The following is an 18,593-nucleotide window of genomic DNA, read 5'->3' as shown; positions in this document are numbered from 1 at the left end:
TAGCTGCTTTAACTTACTCATTTATTTGCATGTTCCATTCGGTTGCCCAAGTTAAAAAGTGCCCGTTGTCTGGGATACTTGCTTGGGACAGAAGACAACTCTTCCCACAACCGTATGTTTATGGAGAAGTTAAAAACATCTCAGTCTAACAGCCAAACACCAAAATGATGATCACTGTCTTGAGAAGAGATCATGTTTCTTTCTTGGAAGATGAGTACAATATTCATAGCTGTTAATCACTTTAAACTGAGAAGAGCAAGTGACAGCAGCTTGATGAATGGCTTGTGTTTACACATTATGGAAGGCAAGATTCCTTCTCAAGGCATTCTAATATCCCTGTTCACAGTGATAGGGAGTGCCACGGGAGCTAGACATTTATTTCAGGAATATATACCAGTCTCCTAAAATGTGCAGCAAGGAGAGGGATTGGAAAGGCTCTCCACCTGCATTCTTACTCTTTGACAAGGAAGATGTACCATGGCATTTACACTCAAGCTCAAATATCCACCCCTCGCTCCCCATCAATATTTGTTCTTGTAAGATAACCTTCCCCTCCTTTGAGGGATTAGGGAATCTCAATAGAATCAGGGGTCCTGAATGGCTAGAGATACTATATAAATTATTAAAAGAATGAAGCTCAGGGCAGCTTGCAGACTTAGGAGTACAATATACCTTACTTGTGGGCAATTTACTTATTTTCATTTCATACTGTCATCCACAGATCAACTGAGATCAATTATTTCAACAAGTCTTCCCTAGGACAGCCTTTGTTCAGATGAAAAGAGACAGTAAGAATGACACCATCATAAACATTAACTACCTGTATCAATATTATTACCTATCCTGAAACCCTCTAGCCATGACAGTATTAAAACCAGACATGTTCTCCTCAAATATTCAGTTACAGAGCCAGGTTCAAAAGAAAAAGAAGTGAAAAGCATTCTGTGTCATGGTGGAGACACCGATTGTGCTTTAATAACAAAAGACAGAAAAATGGTAATTTTGGTGCTTTAAAGCAGTTCTATGATTAAGACATAACATTCATCTTGGAAAACAAAGTCCCAGATCATGCCTGTGTTCCCTTATTGGAGAATACAGTGGCTGCAGTAGAAACTGATCACATGAATATTGGCTGACTGGTGGGAAGCACATTATCCATTTCTGATATAAGCAATTATTATGCATTATCCAGCGGTGAAGATGTCTTCCTCCAAGGCAACACATGCTGTGTAATCTGTCCTTCTCACTTGAAAGGATAAATCAAGTATATTTAATATCTATATTTGGATGCTGACCCTGGGAGTAACTCTGCCCAGGTCTGCCAGTGAAGATGTGAACAGAATAGTGTAGTCTGTGTTTTGGCTCAGTTACACTTGATTGTAACAGATCCACAGGACATAAGTTTTGCGGACAAAAGAAAAAGCCTTTCAAGTTCACCGAAAATGCATTCCTTCAGTCCCTTTATGCACACTGCTGTTTGTTGGAATTTTTCTCAGGCCATCAAATAGCAATCTGCATTTCAGTTGTTCACGCAAGTTATCTTAAAAGAAGTAGGTATATCCAAACAAGAAACAATGACAAAGGCAGGTTTAAGCATAAAAATGACATCTAAAAGATCTTATATGCTAACTTTGTACTTCTACCTCTTTAAGATCCCTTTCTGATTAAAGCAATAACTAAAATCAATGAACTATGACAAAAGGAAGTATTTCCTTCTGTACATTATTTTTATTATTTACATAATACAATATAGCATAGATGCTGGGTAGCATATTATGTGCAATACATAAATATGAACTATCTGTACATGTCTGCTTATCTAGTAACTCAGAAGAACAAAGTCAGAAGCAAAAAACCTGATGCTTTTAATAGTGAAGTGAAAACTAAGACTGAACATCGCAACAAAAATCAGGTCAGGAGTAGCGCCTTGTGTACATAGTAATTATTTACAGATGAGAACAGGCACTACCACAACACTAGTCTAAACTGTACTTGTTTATATAAAAAACCGCAAGTTTCGTACACCACAAAACCCCCTTCCATTATAACACAGAAGTGATATTACCAGACAAGCGCCAGTGAAGTATACTGCCTTTAGTTCTAGAGTTGTTATTGTACAATGCTGTAGATAATGCAGCCCATGCAATACACCCAAGAACACTATAGTCCTACACCCAAGTACAATTAAAAATGGCAAAACAGTCCTCCAAGAGTGGTTCCAGCTACCACTAAAGTCTACAGCAGTCACGTTGGGTATGCTTTTCCACGCAGAATGGTGCAACTGTTACATTTAAAACTAAAACTATTATTTTGAACTCAAGATCATATAGAACTTATTCTGAGAATAATAACTGCTCTAACACTTGAGGAATTTAGACATGTTGCTTGATTGAGCTGATGTGGTATGCCTAAAAACTGTATGTAACTTTTTTGTAAGCCAATTTTACAATACTGTGCTACATAACATTTTTAGCTACGCAAGAAAAAGCAGACAACTCTTGTTGCAGGCCAATTCGTAAGTTCCTAGCAAGCCACTTCCTTTGGGAACCTATCTTCATGATTCTGAAGTTCATGTAATCCTTTCAAAACAGTTTCCTTTCCCATTGCAATTGACAAATAACTTTCCCAGATATGGCACTAACACTCACCTTACTGGAACTGTAGACCAGATTACATTCTGCTGAAAAAACAGTGGGGTGTGGACACTAAAATTAGAATGATACTTTAAATGATAGAAGTAGACTGCCAAGTTTTCTGACTTATTCTCCAAACCAGGTGATAACAGTAGTCAAAAATTCTATAGCTCAAACGCATCTCAAAAGGCACATCTGTTGCAAACACAGACAGCACACATCTGTTTGGCATGCGTCAACTAGAGAGTCTGTCCTCTGTGCATCTGTATTCCTGCAGGTTTTTGATCATCCAATTACATTCACGGAAGAGCACATATGTTTTCAAGGGCTGTATCTATCCAATTCTGCCTCTAACAAACACCCAAACATTCTGAAATATCGTTAAGACAGACAAGACTAAATGTAAAACTTTGGAGAACAAAGGAAAATGGCCATGCACCTGCTCTTTCCTGTTTTCTTAGGATATATGAAAGAGAAAACAAGTCCAAGTCAGTCAGTCTTTTCACAATCCAGACAGTTTATATTCTCTGAATTTTTTCAGCCACCACAACTGGATTCTCTTTCCTGATTTTTGCTGCAGCTTCTGCTTTGTAATCATAAGGGCAGTTATGCTTGTCAGAATAACGGTGAAGTCCACAAAATAAGTTTCCACATCGGCAGTCAAATCCTGTACACAGAAAAAGAAGCAACATCACTAGGAAGTTTCATATTTAGGTTGTAAATTAAGGGCTATGTCACTACAAAACATGTATATTCATCTACTATGACATATGAAGTAAAAAAATCAACAGCTGTACTAGATTGTCTGGATTCTGAAGAAGTAACTTTAACAGTACAGATATTTCATAAAGCTTAATCTAGCAAGAAGCAACTAATCATACTGATCTGCTAAAAACTGACAAAGTGTTCTTATACCTGTAAGGCCAACTTTTTTTCTGCACATGAAACATCTGTTCTTCTTTGGTTTGGGCAGTTCAGGAGCTCTCTCTTCACTCTGTGAAGTACTAGGCTGGGAAACTGATGGGCTTGGTTGAGTAACAACTGGTAAAGCAAGCAAAGGAAATAAGGTTTTAACTTCCTCTTCTTGACTTCACTAGCCACTCAGCATCACGTATGTATTTTCTTAAGCATTAATTACCCCTACTAAGACCTGACATTTGTTTTCTAAAGTATTACATATTCTATCTATAAAGATATAAATAAGAAACAGCGATTTTTAGGTACTCTGTTCTTTCCTTTTTGCTCTATATGGGACAACCAGACTTTCCCAAGTTATACCAGCTAGAAAATATAGAGCACTTATTTGCTACACTTATAAAGCTGTACACCAAGTATAGCATTCCAGAAGTTCCACGTACACATTTAATATTTAAATAAATAAATCACATGATCAAGCAAGATTTAATCTAAAACAATAACAATATTGTCACAGTTGCTGAAAAAAAGTTGCTGAAGAGAGGGAATACCTGTAGAGAATTATATAGCAACACATTATTCAATTTCACTTCCTTCTAAAATATGTTACTATCACACTACCAGGTTACTCTCCCACTATGCTTGTGAAGTCAGATGACTTACAACAATTCTCCAAGACAGCATCTAGCAAGCCATTAAATCTGTGAGAGATCCACAACTAAAAAACACACACAGTTCAGAAGAGCCTTAACACTTTTGACACTTCCAGTAATTTAAACAATGTGGTGCTGACTTGTGCTGAATATTTGTATTTTTATATTGTGCTCAGCTTTAATGTTCAAGCAGGTAGAGTCAAAATGAGTAATTTTTCAATTGCCTGTCACAAACACTGTCAGACAAACATGATTTGCCTTTTACTTCCATTCTCTGAAGAATATTTGTTCTTTTAAGAAATTTTGTGAAACTTAACTTTGCTTTTAAAAGTTTTTCTTGTTTTTTTTTTTCCCCCTCAATCAAACAAATTTTGTGATGGATTTGTGTCGAGATATTTGTGCTTAACAACAGGGGGAAGGGGCTGCAGTGCTGCCCCTGTAAGCAGTTCAAGAAACACTGCCTGGTTCTCAGTTGCATCCACCTCCGTCCCAGTTAGGCCCATCTGGTGCCTCTGCCATTAGTATTTACTTCCTACTAGTGCATAGGAAGGAGTGGAAAGGTAGGGCAAGATGGAGGCAACCATGTGGATCCTGCAGTCTGAGAAGGAAGAGAAGCACTGGACCAGAGACCCCCTATAAAGCCTGGGGTGAGAGAGCAGGTGTGCTCGTGACCAACGGAGGGCAATGGTGGGACTGAAAGTTACCTCTGGGAGGACCCCATGCCTGAAGTGGGTGAATGTTGCATATCCCATTCCACAGGAGGCAGAAAGCAGCTGCAGCCTTCGGGATGAACGCATGTTGGAGCAGCCCATGCAGGGCTGCCCAGGCCATGGGGGACCCTGCACTGGAGCAGGGAGGACCAGTGAGGAGCCTGTCTACCCTGATGTGACATGAGGTAGGAGCCATTGGAACAGGACTGACTGAAAATCCCATTCCCTGCCCCTCTGCACTGCTCCAAGCAGAGGAGATAAAGACACTAGGATTAGGTGCCTGAGCCCAAGAAGAGGGGAGAGGTGTGGGGAAAGGGGATACTCAAGGGCTGATTGTGCCCTTTCACATCACACTACTCTATTGTTTTTGGTTGGATATTTCAGTTTCTTACAGTTTTGGTTGGTGGTGGATTAAATTAAGTTTCATTTTGATTCATAGGTAGGTAAGTTTAGGTTATAGAAGCTTGCTTACCAAAACTTACAATATTAGAAGATCACATATATAGTTTTATGAAACTGCTAGTCTTGTAAGCCCACAAACAGAGCTATTAGAAAGATACAGCTACTTCTTTTAACATAGCTACTGCTTAGCACTGATACTTTCAAGACTGGTATGTACCTAAATAAAATTATTATGCTGAAGCTATTATGTCAGTTCTACAGTTGACTATTTGGACATTGTGTACCACTGATAATTACAAGGCCTGCCTAGCCCTAAACAAAACGGTTTATCTAGGAGGGCAGAGCTTCTAGGCCAGTTTTCATCCTATCCAAGGACCTAGGAGAAAAAGATACATTGCAAGGAAAGTTTGGATCTTAATCCAACAGTGATTCCTAATGACCACTGAAGGAAGCAAGAGGACACCAAAAAAAACATGATGGAGGTGTAACTCAGGTGGACCAAGATAGGACTATGGGTGGGCCCTTTCCTGGAAATGTGATGAATATTCATGTTTGCTGTAAATATAAACTGAAAATCCAAAGGTTGAGGAGGGCACATTTGGTGGAGAAATCCCCCGTGTTCCCCAGAACTGCAATAAAGAATACCTGCTTAATAGTCACATTGGCTACTGAGTCCTGACTGGCTTCTTCACGGCATCAATTTTGGTTCACAAGTTGAGTAGTCTTGTCTGTTTTGCCTGGGACCATAAGTGGCAACTGAGCCCTCCCTGTCCTCAGGATTTCCCAAAGGCCCTCAGAGGAGTGAGTGAGTAGTTGATTGTGGTTTTTTTGCTCCTGGCTGGGCCTAGACCACGACACTTTTTAAAAAAAAATATCCTCTTTATACCCAAACTGGAACAGACAAAAGCTGAGAGAGGCTTTAACATCTGCTCCTGGTACAGTGTTCTTGAATACTCACAGCTGTGTGATATCTGTTGTCCTAAAATAGAAAAAAACTACAAAACACACCCAAAATAAAAGGAGCATATAAGTTTTAAGGACTTATTTGTAATCAACTTTATGTACACAGATTTGTTAGGTGAAATTCTTTGTGTCAAACATTAAGTGCTGAATCCTGTTAGAAGTGGATTTCTTCTAAACAAGGAAAAAAAGTTACATTGACCGTTTTCCTATGTTTACTTTTTATACTTGTTTTTAAAAATTGTGTTTGCACTACCATGTTCAAAAGTATTCTAAAAAAAACCCCAGCTATTACCACTACAGAATTGCAGAACAGTAGGGGTTAGATGGGACCTCTAGAGATCATCTAGTCCAACTTCCTGCTAAAGCAGGTCCACTTAGACCAGGTCACACAGGAACACATCCAGGTGAGTTCTGAAAATGTCCAGAGAAGACTTTACAACCTCCCCGAGCAGCCTGTGCCAGGGCTCTCTCACTCTCACAGTACCTTTCCCTTGTGTTAAAATTGAACTTTTTGTTGTCCAGCTTATGTCCATTACCCCCAGTCCTGTTGTGAGACACTACAGAAAACCCCATCCCAATCCATTAACACTTAGAAAGTCTCATAATTTACTGTACAAGAAGAAAGTCCTCAGTCAAGACTTCACAATGTAAAAGAGATTTAAGACGCAACAAACTAATGTAAAAAGGAACATTCAGTGCTCAGCACCAAAAAATTTCATGCAGTAAAACAATGGTTGCTAATATTTTCTTACACTTTATTTATCTATTATAGCAACAGTCCTAATGAATAACTAAGGTCATTTACTACATTTAGTTTTTTGTAATCTTGCAGAGATCTTTCTTTAAAAAAAAAAATATTGGGAAGTTCATTGCCAGTGCTATTCTGCCAAGTTTGAGGGATAAGAAAACTATTACAGCACTAGCACTACAACCACTACTGCTCTGAGTACTTGTTGGTAGTAATTTCTGCTTCTGATTTTGGGTTTTTTTGATGTCGTGGTTTTGCCCAGCCGGAGCAAAGGGGAAGAAAACCGCGACTCCTCCCCCTCCCCCTCTCTACGGAATGCGGAGGGGATCGGAGAGGGAGGAAAAAAAAGTAAAAGAGCCTGCGTAAGTTGAAATAAGAACAGTTTACTGGGGAAATTGAAGAGTAACAACTATAACAAAAACAAGGGGATATTACAAAGAAAACTGGTGAGTGATACAGTTGCTCACCACCCGGGACCGGACGTGAGCGACCACTCCGGACCGGCGACTTAGAGTCCGCGCCCCCCCGGAAGAGCTTATTCCGGCCAGCGGCCAGCCCCCACCTGTACCCTGGGCATGACGTTAGTATGGTATTGAATACCTGCTGGCCAGCCTGGGTCAGCTGTTCAGGCTGTGCCCTTTCCTGGTTCCTCACGGGAATTAACTCTATCCTGGCTCAAACCAGGACATTTGAGAAAACAATTTCTTTGTCTTGATGACCAACATTTTCTAGATGAACAGGCACAATTCTCTGAACTTGTCTTTAAATCCCAAGGAAAACAGTGTTTAGCATAGGTTAATCTGTTTGAAGGCTTGGGACCAAAAGTCATTAAAAAATTGATATCACAAACAGTGTAGAGGTGTTGGATACTATGAATCTTTGCTAACCAGTTACAGCCTTTAAAAAAAAATAAATGACCAAACATGTCTCAAAACACATGGTCAAACTCCTTTTAGATTTGTTTTATTGCTAGTTAGTTTAAAAATGAAATTGTAATTGTAAGCCGTGACAGATGAAAAAGAAGAACTAGAAATGCTCATATACTTTTCAATTTGGTGAAGAGCTACCCAGGGAAAAGCTTCATCTGCATCAGAACATACATAACTACAAGCCCTAGGAGCATACATTCTGTTTCCATCAGATGCAAAAGAAAATGCAGAAGCAGTAGCAAATCAATGGTGACCTAAATAACTGAAGTAACTCACAGCAGGCATTAAGAGAAAATGAAAACATGAGTAGCAACCTTTATCACAGCCTAATGTACCAACAAGGATGCAAGAGTGGAAACAGCAACTTCCGAGGAATCATCAGGGCAAAGAGATAGCTTAGCAGAGCAATCTACCACAAAACAAAACCAAAAAGAACAAATCTAAAAGAAAATATTACCAACTACTACAGAGGTACCTCCTTCTTTTTTATTACTGTATGTTGTGTACTGCTTTTCCCCACAACTAAAACATGTTCCAAGAAGGAAAAGCAGTACACAACATGCAGTAATGGGCACTAAAAGGTCCCAAGACAAGACGAGACATAGTCTGCTAAATAAAAACTAAAATGTTCAACTTATTACTCTCCATGAATAAAGGAGGCTGCTATTTTTTTACACCAGCAGAGTTAAGTCTGGTGAGTTTTTATCATATCAAATCACATTGTGCTGATTATCAAGTAAAGTACTCTACAGAAGTGCTGTATAATTATCAAAGAATGAATAACTGAAAAATGCTCAAAGTTGGATAACAGTGGTTACTACTGCCTATAGACTTGTTTCTTCAGTAACAGTGTTCAGATGAAGCAAACCCTTCACCACTACACCAAGTTTTATCATTTTAACGGAGTTCCTTCCTGTTGGCATGAATCCCTCTTCATCACCTTGGTTACCTCCTATCCGATCCAGAGGTTACCCAAGCAGATTTACTTCTCTTGAATTCTACCAAGAGCCCTACTATTACAATTTTGGAAAACTTCAGAGCAACAGATATTCAGAACTAAGCAGGCCTCTATCAACTATTATTTTGGTCTTTAATTAGTCTCAGTAGGCACTGTAAGATGCGTTACCATCATGTACTATGAAGATTACCACTGATCTGTTAGGATAATAGAGACTAACATAATCCTAGTATTGAAGATGTGCCTGAAAGACACCCATAGAGATACAGGCATTGCATAATGAATTTGGGAAAATTTCTTTCACTTGTTATCTGAATATGTACCTTTACAAAAGTCATGTGGAAACAGCATGGCCACTGATGACAGAAGTTAGCCACATACTACAGTGTGACAGCTACTCAATTTACATGCAGAAAAGTCCTACACACTGGAGAAAACCCCAAAGTTTTAAGCAACAGTGACTATGTGGGACTGCCTCTCAAAATTAAAAACCACTCCAACAAAAGCATTTTCAAAACTGACAGTAGTTTTCCTTATATAAACCAGTACAGCTGCTGCAAAAGAGCATGCCTACTGCAGTATTTTCCCACTGAGGAAATGCTTCAGTTGAACAAAACCAGATTAAAAAAAAAAAAAAAAAAGCTTTTTAAGCCTTCCCATATCAAAAGCGACCAGGGAGGGCTACCAAAGCAACAGCAAGAATATTTTCTAAGTTTCTCTGACTAAACAAAAATTAATCAAAATGAGATCCCAAAGTCTTAAACTGCATGCCTTTGATGCTAATACTAAGTGGTAATCATACCAGTGGAGTAAAGTCTTGAAAGCATTAAAAAAACAATTCAAGAATTCTGACTTGATGAAGCTAACCCAAAACTCCCATCATGGAAGAAGCAGAAAAATCAAAACAAGAGAAAAAAGGTACAGTCAAGTGTCATCAGAAAGACATTAGACTGCACTTCTGCAGTACCAGAGTATAAAGCTGTACTAGAGATTGTGCAATTCTTGTATGGCCTACTAACATAGTGCACTTGTGTAAAAATTGTAGTCTGAAAAGATGGACAGTACTTCCTAAGCTTTATGAGGGTACTTGAGTATAAATACTTTGTTCTTCAGCAATTACAATTGTTGTGCCGGCCCAGGTGTCCATGGTGAAGAGACTGCAGAACAAGCTTCTGTCATGTTTACCTGCATGCCAATTAAAGGGAAAAGAAACGTCCTGCAGCGTGCAACTTATCTCCCGCGTGACCAACTAACCAGGAATATTGAATACGGTTACTATTACACTAATACAGTTTAAAGATACCCCAGTTTCAGTATCACACAAAAATAAGGTTCAATTTGGTCACCATGAAGACTTGATGTTTGTGGTATACTGCTGTTAAAAAATAGCATCCCATCACCAACTATCACAGGACCAATAGTTGGTTCCCTAGTCTCACTTTCCAAAGTGAACAGCTATATGGCTTAGAAAGACTAGTACTTCCATTTCAAATTTTTTTCAATCAGGACCATCTACTGAAAGCTACAGCAGACATGGGAAAAAAGGAAGATGAGCTAGTTATTTTTAACACAAGACAGAGCTATTATCAGACAGTTCTACCAATGATGGTCAAGATGACTGTCTACACACAGCAACATGGTTAAAATACCATAGCCACGTGTAAAAACAAATCAGAATTAATAAGTCATTCATTACATCAGGATCTAAGGAAAACCATGTATTCACCATCCCGAGCCTTCCATAACTCATATGCTAGCTGTCTACTCTGCATCTTACAATATAACTTGCAATACGCTGTACGAAGAGCAGATAAAAAATCATTACTACCTACAATATAAGAAAAGATAACCCTTGACAGGGTCTACCTGAATATTGGACAGCTGTAAAATAATTCTAACTTGGAAGCAAGATAAGACAAAAACATGTCAATAAACCCTAAGCTGCATGTATGGAATTATAGAATAAGTTTAACAGTATCTGGGTATTTTTTAAGTATGTAGTTTACCCAAGACCATAATCAGTTCAATTTTTAGTTCACTTTATAAGCAGCACTACTCAGAATCTGTAGCTTCACAAAATTATAGCAAATTACACTACTCCCTAAAACAAAAGCTATTACTGGTCTTAAAAAACACACTAAAAACCCCAAAAAGAATGCCTTCTCCCAAGCCTGATACACATGCTGATAGTAATTAGACTGGAAACTGACAGACCAGATTGGAGGCTCATCATTCAGTAATCTAATAATCTACAAAAGCACAGGAAAATGCTAAAAATATGCTGTAAATTGAAACACTGTTTAAACTTACTTGTTTTCAAAACGGTTTATTTACAGGGCTTTTATTTTTTATTTGAATACCTGCTTAAAAAAAAGCCTTACACAAGGTTCTTAAGAAAAGGCTCCACTACACCTTACCAACTCAGTAAATGTAGTGCTCTGATGGTATAATACAAGGAAAGGAAAGGAGTCTGCTAGGTTTTGCATTGAACTCCTGCAACTCAGTACCATAGGAAAAAAAAGTAACTATGAATCCTATATCTAGGTATGGTCTGACTTCAGTTGACTCTTATTAGAATTCAATCCTTAACAAGAAGTGCAAAAGCTTATCAAAATCCTATATGCAGTACTTCTTATGTAATGTCCAAACTCAATTTTTTAAGTGCTCACAAAGGCCTTCAGATTTCTCTGACTTATAAGTAGTTCACACACACACACAGGGTCAGATTGTGCTTACAATTAGACTGTGCTTCCAATAACAACTCCATGCCTGTGGCATTATCTTGAACAATTACACCTTATGAAAACTCTAGCTTTGTTGTTACAAGGCAATGTGAATTATTTACTATTGTTTCTGCTCCTCCTTCCAAGGAGAGACCAACACATACTGGATGCTGCTGACAAAAGGAACTACACACAACATGTTCGTTTTTATAAAAAGTCTAGGCTAGGCCAGCTTCTCTTGCCAGTAAGACTGAGGTCAATGTACCACTGAATACAGTCCACACTTTGGTTTTTAGATGTCCAACAAACCCTAGGAATGGTATGGAAGGACACTTTTATCCTATGTAGTCTACAATCTGTGATGCCACCTATCAAAGAGTTAACCCATCACAGTGCATGAAAAACAGGTAATATGTCAACAATAACTGAAGTTTATCTTTTATAACTAGCCAAATGACAAATTCCAACTGCCAGTTCTAATAAAAGTAAAGTCACCTATTACTTCACCACTGCTACCATTTTATGTGCATAACTCTTTTTTGCAACATTTCAGGTAGGAATTCATAACAAGGCAAGATGAGTTTATATAACAAAGCCCAACATAAAGCCTGTTCTGATGACATCAGTTACATGAAGTAAATACCTCAAAAAATCTCCTCTCAGTCTATATTTAACGAAAAATCCAACATATACTGCCACTGTTACTTCAGTTCACATCACAGAATCTCAGCATGACTTACTGCAAATGGCAAAATTCTCCGTATAAATACTGAGCAGTTAAATACCAGGTGTTAGATTCTTGACAGAAAAGTCTGCTGTATCTAGATAAAAATCACTTTTATACAGTGCTTTATATAATCTTCTGCATTTTTTATCTGACTTCAAAAGGGAAAAAATGAATTTATATCTTCAGCACGATGTAACAGACTTCCTAGCAAACATCAGCTTTTAGTGTTTTAAGACTGTTCAGAACTGTTACATTAAAAAGTGTGCATATGTGTAAGCACAGAACAATTGTGTTACCTACAAGTAGTGAGTAGTATCTTAAGAAAGCTGCCTCTTCCTGCCTCTCTCCAAGAAACAGCTTACACCTTAAACTTTTAACTACTACAAGACTCTAGTACAAGAGTAAAACTTTTAAATTGACAACAACTTACACCCAGCAATTACGGCTGCAAGTATCCTACATCTACAGAAGAATGCTTTGTCTATGTCTACTGATTACTTAACAGCTCAAGAAACTTAAAACAGTTTTTGTTAGTATTTTTAGACCATGAACTCCCTTCCCCCAAAACCTCATTCCTCTGTAGACTTGGAATATTTTGTAATGTATGTAATTATGTAATGTAATGAATGTAACATGCCATTTTGCCTGCCATGAGTCAGCAGAAATTGTACTGCTAGATAATACAAGAAATCTCAACACTGACTTCAAACTAAACACACCTTGCCAAAAATGCAACTTTTGAGTGCCTTGTTTCAAAAAACAAAGGTTTGGGAGCCAAACCCACACTCACAGGTCAATTTTTTTACTAATGTTGAACATGTATCTTAGAATGCTATTGCAGCACTAGTCTTTTCTCTTGATTCTTGATATGCTCTCGAGACCATATTCAAAAAGCATCCTTCATAACTGTCTAAGCCCTCATGACCATCACCACAACAGCAGACACTGACTTACAAAGTAAAATAAACCATCAGCTTCTGTTAAAGTCACCAGTTGTACCAACTGTTACTCTGCAAACATACCTGGCTCAGTCTCTGGTTTTGGCGTTACTTTTTCTTCTCTTGAAATGCTCATTTCTGTCATTTGCTGTGTTACAGGCAAAGCGGTGACAGGCACATTTCTGTTTAAGTACAGCAAAACACATAATTCACATTAGTTTTGCATTCATAATGCAAGTTTAAACTGTTCAGATCCACTAATAAACTATTTGTTTGATTAGTATTGATACATATTCCTGTCCTTTACTTCTGCTACCTTCAAAATACATTTTCAAGTCTCTTTGAGTTTCCCTAGAAGAAAATGGGCAAATCTGTAGCAAATATTTCTCCAATTAAATAAAAACTATTTTAGATGTAGCAGAAACAACACCAAGTATTTCAATCAGTTCTCATTTACACTGATTCATAAAGCATTGTCAGGTAGACTGTCCCTTTTTCCTCTGCACAAGCTCACTGCAATAGGGCAGGATTGCTGCACGCATACTCACAGCTCCTTCAAACCTCGAAGCAATACCTTCATCTTACCTTGATTTTTCAGATGTGCTGCCAGCAGCACCTTCACAGTTGTTTAAGCTACTGTCTGCTCTCTGTACAGATGCAGAGTCTGAGGTAGGACTGTTTGAACCACTGGCTGTTCCTATGTAACAATAATTTGACAAGTTAGTTATGAACAACCTGTAGAATATACTTTAGTTAAGTAGTCTCACATATAGCTATGCACTGCCAGCATACAATCTTCACTGACATTGCATAGTAATTCTTCTTAAAGACAAGCTGTACTGCTAAGAACCAAATACAGAGAATGTATAAGATTATGCTAACAGAGGAAGTTACATGGGAAAACGAGTTATGGCTGAATGTCAAGTGGACCAGAAAACATTACAGAGAAATGTCTTTTTACAGTTACTGTGATTTAAAGCAGTGCTCTCTTTGATACTTAATGTTTTGCTTAGCATACAGTTTTCAGAAATGCTCCTGAAAAACATTTTGGGACTCATCATCATCTTCTATGTGGTTTATATTTTAAAAAGCAAAAAAACCAACCCCATGCACCCTTACCCATTGGACTGATTCTGTCACTATTCTGCTGTCGCTGAAGATGCTCTTTGTAGCAAACAGAACACATTCCATTTGTCCTAGGATTTCCATAAAATCCACATCCTGTACTACACAGCATGGGACCTGGGGTCTGGTTTGTCTCTTGAGTCATCTCGATGCTGTAAACAAAACCAAGAACAGCATTAGGACCTGGCACATCACCAAAATCAATTACAGGGTTATGGAACTAAGGTATGTTTGCATACCCTGCCCCCTAAAAGTGATATTAGCATTCTTAAAAAGGGTTATATGGATGTTAATATATTGCTCAATACTGCAATTGTACTACTAAACAGCATCATTATGAACCTTTAAGAGAGGAATTGTTATCATGCTAATGATGAGAAATAATGTACTTCTTTGAAACTTCACTGCACATGCAGGTTGTAAGCAAGTTCAATCTGACAGTCAAAAAAAGCCCTTTATTAGCAGGCTCTGAGCACTATTAATTTGAGGGATATGCAAATAAGCAAGACCAAGTTGATATCTACTAAACAGTTCTGGCAAATAACATCGGTTATTTCCCCCCCATCCCTTTCCCACCAGAAGAGCCAGACTTCTTCAGTAATGTTGATCTTTCACCATTTTGATGCTAATTTTACTAATGGCACCTCCTTCTCTCACAATACATTTGTCTAACAATACAAATTCCTGAAGCCTTGCCATTTAAAGTCTGTATTCCTATATTTAGAAGGAGTTCCCAAAATCAAACAGTGAGCACAGCTTAAATTGTGTGTGAAATCCAACTGGCAACAACATGTTTACAACAGGACTAGCCCTTCAACCTAGAAGGTAGACATTTCTGAAGTAACTGCAGACTGGGTCTTCACTCTTGCAAGAGAAACAGGATTAACAACTTTGTGCTGTTGAACGTTCTATTACACAGCCTGCACATTAAAAAAAAGAAACATGGAGTCATTTATATCCTTTGTCTCCATAAAGTTACAGCAAGACTTCTGAGCCTCTCTAATGCAGGTAGTACTAACTGTCTACCATGAAATGCAGAAGTTATGAATAAAAATACTTCATCTTCACTGCTGGTTAACCTCTGCAAAGTAAGGTTAGTAGAAAAACTGAACAGCAACCAAATCCTTAATTCTCAAGAGCAGTAAAACTGGAACATAGTAATCAAGCAACCTGCTACAAATTGAGGACATGTGCAGAATATCGTGCTTCTCTTCCCAAAATTTAAATTTAGTAGCAGTACTGTATGTGACACCTGGAGATATTTTAGCTTAATTCTGGAATGCTGTCTTCCTATTCAGGAACAGTCACAATAACATATTTGTCTGCTGATGCTTTGGGAGAAGTATAAAAATGCTGAGAGCAAAGTCATTAAGGTATAAAGAGAAATACTTTTAATTACGAAATGTCACACTACTAGTGATAAAATTATGTTTCACTAGAATGACAACTACAACTGACAGCTGCCTTTGTCTAGTTAAACTTTCTAGGATCAAGGTAAACAAAAAGGAGGAAAAGGTACACAAGCAAAATTCATCTGTAGCTGCTCATGGGACCTCATTTTCCAGGTATAAACAACTGCAGCTTCACTTCAGGACTACAAAACAATATCACAGCTCAGCTTCACACACCCATACAGTTTTAAAGCTACATGCAACAGCCAAGGGAGTTGGAAGAAGCCATGAACCACCTAGAGGAGTCTAAAAAACCCTCTTGTTGTCTTGTATAGACCTATATATATGTATGATGACTGTACTTCTGCCCTTTTATTAGGCAGCTAAGCTCAAAGCACTATCAAACACACTGCCATTCACCACTTACTAAAATCTAGCTTTAGGTGCTAATGCTGGTATTAACCTCCTGCAAACCAGAGCCTCTGCAGCTCCTTTGTCAGCACATTCTTCCACTACTGGAAATGCACACCCCCAACTGAAAGGTCAGGTCGCTGCTAGCCCACGTGTAAAAAGCCGTGCTTTTCCAGCCTTCGCAAAACGCCTCGGATGTCACCTGCTTCTCTCACCACTGCTGCTTCCAATCCTGCCCTGTGCCCCTGGCCACGCCGGCAGGCATATGAGCCCTTTCTCACCAACCAGGTCCCGCGGGCAGGCGCTGGCGCTTCTTCCTGACATAGAATGGTAGGGGCTGGAAGAGACCTTCAGAGACTATCTAGTCCAAGCCCCCTGCTAAAGCAGGACCACCTCCATCAGGCCACATGTGAATGTGTCCTGGCTGAAAACCTCCAGAGAAGGAGCCTCCACATCCTCCCTAGGCAGCCGGTGCCAGGGCTCACTCACCCTCACAGTAAAATAGGGTTTCTTCTTATGTTTAAATGGAACTTTTTGTGTTCCAGCTTCTTCCCATTTTGCATTCTGTCACCGGATACAACAGAAAAAAGTGATGCCCCAACCTCCTGACATTCACTATTTAGATCCCCACGCCGTCTCCTCTTACCTAGACTAACCAGCCCCAGTTCCCGCTGTCAGATGGCTACGATGCGACGGGCATGGGCCTGAGTTCAGCCTCAGGGTACACCTCCCGCGCGGCTCCCGATGCCCCGGCGGCACAATTCCGATAGCTCTTGCCTCGCCGGCGGGGACCAGAGAGCACTGATGCTGAAACTCGGCCCGGAAAATGCAGCAGCACCAGCCCGCTACCTTCAGCGGCCATGCTCGCTGACAGTTCGCACGAAGGATGGCAGCATGCCACCAGGGGCCTAGCGGGAAGCTGGACGTTCGCAAACCCAACTGCTGGTCTTGGGGATGAGTGAGTAAATCCAACTATTCCACTTTACGGCGAGAGAAAGAGAGAAGATAAAAAAAGGTCTCGTTCTACCACCAGCTGGAGGAGGTCTTAACTTCAGGGATGCTTCTGCTCAGCCCTGAGACCTCCGGACACAAAAAGGAGCTCTTTTCAGTCAGTTTGCTCACTCCGGCAGCAGTTCACGCCGCTCATCCTCGCCGTTACCAGCGAAACTCGAAGGGTTGCGTAAATCCCGTCTGCGACCGAGGCCTCGCACCTGCGGCGCCTTCTGCCCCCGAGGCGACGGCTGGGCCACCCCTTCAGCAGCGGGCACTGCCCCGCTCCCTCCCACAGGCCCTGCCGCTCCCGCCGGGAGATCCCACGTTTTAGGGCAACGACAGAAATAAAAGACTATCAGTCATAAAATCCAGGAACTGCGTCAGCCATGGGCTTGCCGACCTAAATAATCACCTATCTCAACATCTTCCTTTCAAAGAGGGATTACAATTAAACAAAAACCCAGGAACAAAAGAAAAGAGGGGTTCATTGAGGCTTCTCAGGGAGCTGGCCCCTGCACGGCCGCGTTCGGAAGGACAGGGTCAGAGGCGAAGGAGTCCGAAGGGAGAAGGCGGATCCATACCGGGCGCTTCCCGGGAGGGTGATGCCCAGTTGGGCGAGTCAGACAAAAGGGCAGCCGCTGCCAAGCGCCCACAGCGCGGTACGTCTGAATTGTCCCCCCGCCAAGAATACCGGAACACAAAAGACCCAGGGGCTGCCGGGCTGAGGAGCAGCGACGGCGGATGGCCAGCCGGGCCTCTCCTCGCAAACCCCTGAGTCACGGCCGGCTAGGCCGGCACCAGGCCCCACTACCGCTGCCGGCCCTACCGCCCCCGGCTAGGGAAACCTTATTGTCTCGCCGCCGGCGCTGTCCCGCACCAGTCCGGCCACTGACCTTCCCCCGCGCCGGGGGCTGGGCAAGAGGAGGCCGCCAGGTGAGGCAGAGGAGGCCCAGACATCCCTGCCGCCGAGGGCCCTGAGGAACCCAGCCCATTCTACTGCCATCATCTACCTGTTACTGACGGGGGTCAGAAACCCCGCGGCGGGTGTCGGAGAAGGCGCCGCGGGTGACTGCGGGCTGCTGCGGGGCGAGCAGAGGCCGCGGCGGCAGGGGGCGCGGGGCTGGCGGCACCGCCGCCGCTTCTCTCCTTTGTTCCCGCAGCGGCAGCTGCTGCCGTAGCAGCGGTGGCACGAGGTGAGAGGAGCCGCGCGCTGGGGGCGGGCGTCGGAAAGGCGCGGGAGGGAACGGGGCAAGGATGAGGACGAAGAGGAGGAGGAGGTGGAAGAAGACGCAGGGGAAGCCCTGCCCATGCGCTGGCTCCGCCTCCTCTTCGTCCTGTCCGCTGCATTTCGCCGGGACATGCGTGCTGCCGCTC

At 41.0% G+C, this 18,593-nt stretch overlaps 1 protein-coding gene across 1 annotated transcript; it reads right to left on the bottom strand.

Moving 5' to 3' along the window:
* Positions 1 to 1,011: 1,011 nt before the first annotated feature.
* ZFAND5 (zinc finger AN1-type containing 5) lies at positions 1,012 to 18,519 on the bottom strand. Its single transcript, XM_062017836.1, has 6 exons — positions 18,230 to 18,519; positions 14,419 to 14,576; positions 13,885 to 13,996; positions 13,384 to 13,481; positions 3,549 to 3,674; positions 1,012 to 3,300 (listed from the first exon to the last, which is right to left on the bottom strand). Exons 2-6 carry the CDS (start codon positions 14,567 to 14,569, stop codon positions 3,152 to 3,154), a joined length of 636 nt encoding a protein of 211 aa, XP_061873820.1. The 5' UTR covers positions 14,570 to 14,576; positions 18,230 to 18,519; the 3' UTR covers positions 1,012 to 3,151.
* Positions 18,520 to 18,593: the final 74 nt, after the last annotated feature.

The sequence above is a fragment of the Colius striatus genome, chromosome Z (assembly GCF_028858725.1).
Source record: "Colius striatus isolate bColStr4 chromosome Z, bColStr4.1.hap1, whole genome shotgun sequence".
NCBI classification, from domain to species: Eukaryota; Metazoa; Chordata; class Aves; order Coliiformes; family Coliidae; genus Colius; species Colius striatus.
Note: the sequence above shows the minus strand (reverse complement) of the source record. Positions and strands in the feature narration are given on the sequence as shown.

Excerpts from the sequence above, each read along its gene's own strand:
- ZFAND5 (XM_062017836.1), bottom strand. The coding sequence starts at position 14,569 with ATGACTCAAGAGACAAACCAGACCCCAGGTCCCATGCTGTGTAGTACA. Across the intron at positions 13,997-14,418 it reads TGACAGAATCAGTCCAATGG|GAACAGCCAGTGGTTCAAAC; the intron begins GTAAGGGTGCAT and ends ATTGTTACATAG. Across the intron at positions 3,301-3,548 it reads AAAAAAAGTTGGCCTTACAG|GATTTGACTGCCGATGTGGA; the intron begins GTATAAGAACAC and ends TTCTGTGTACAG.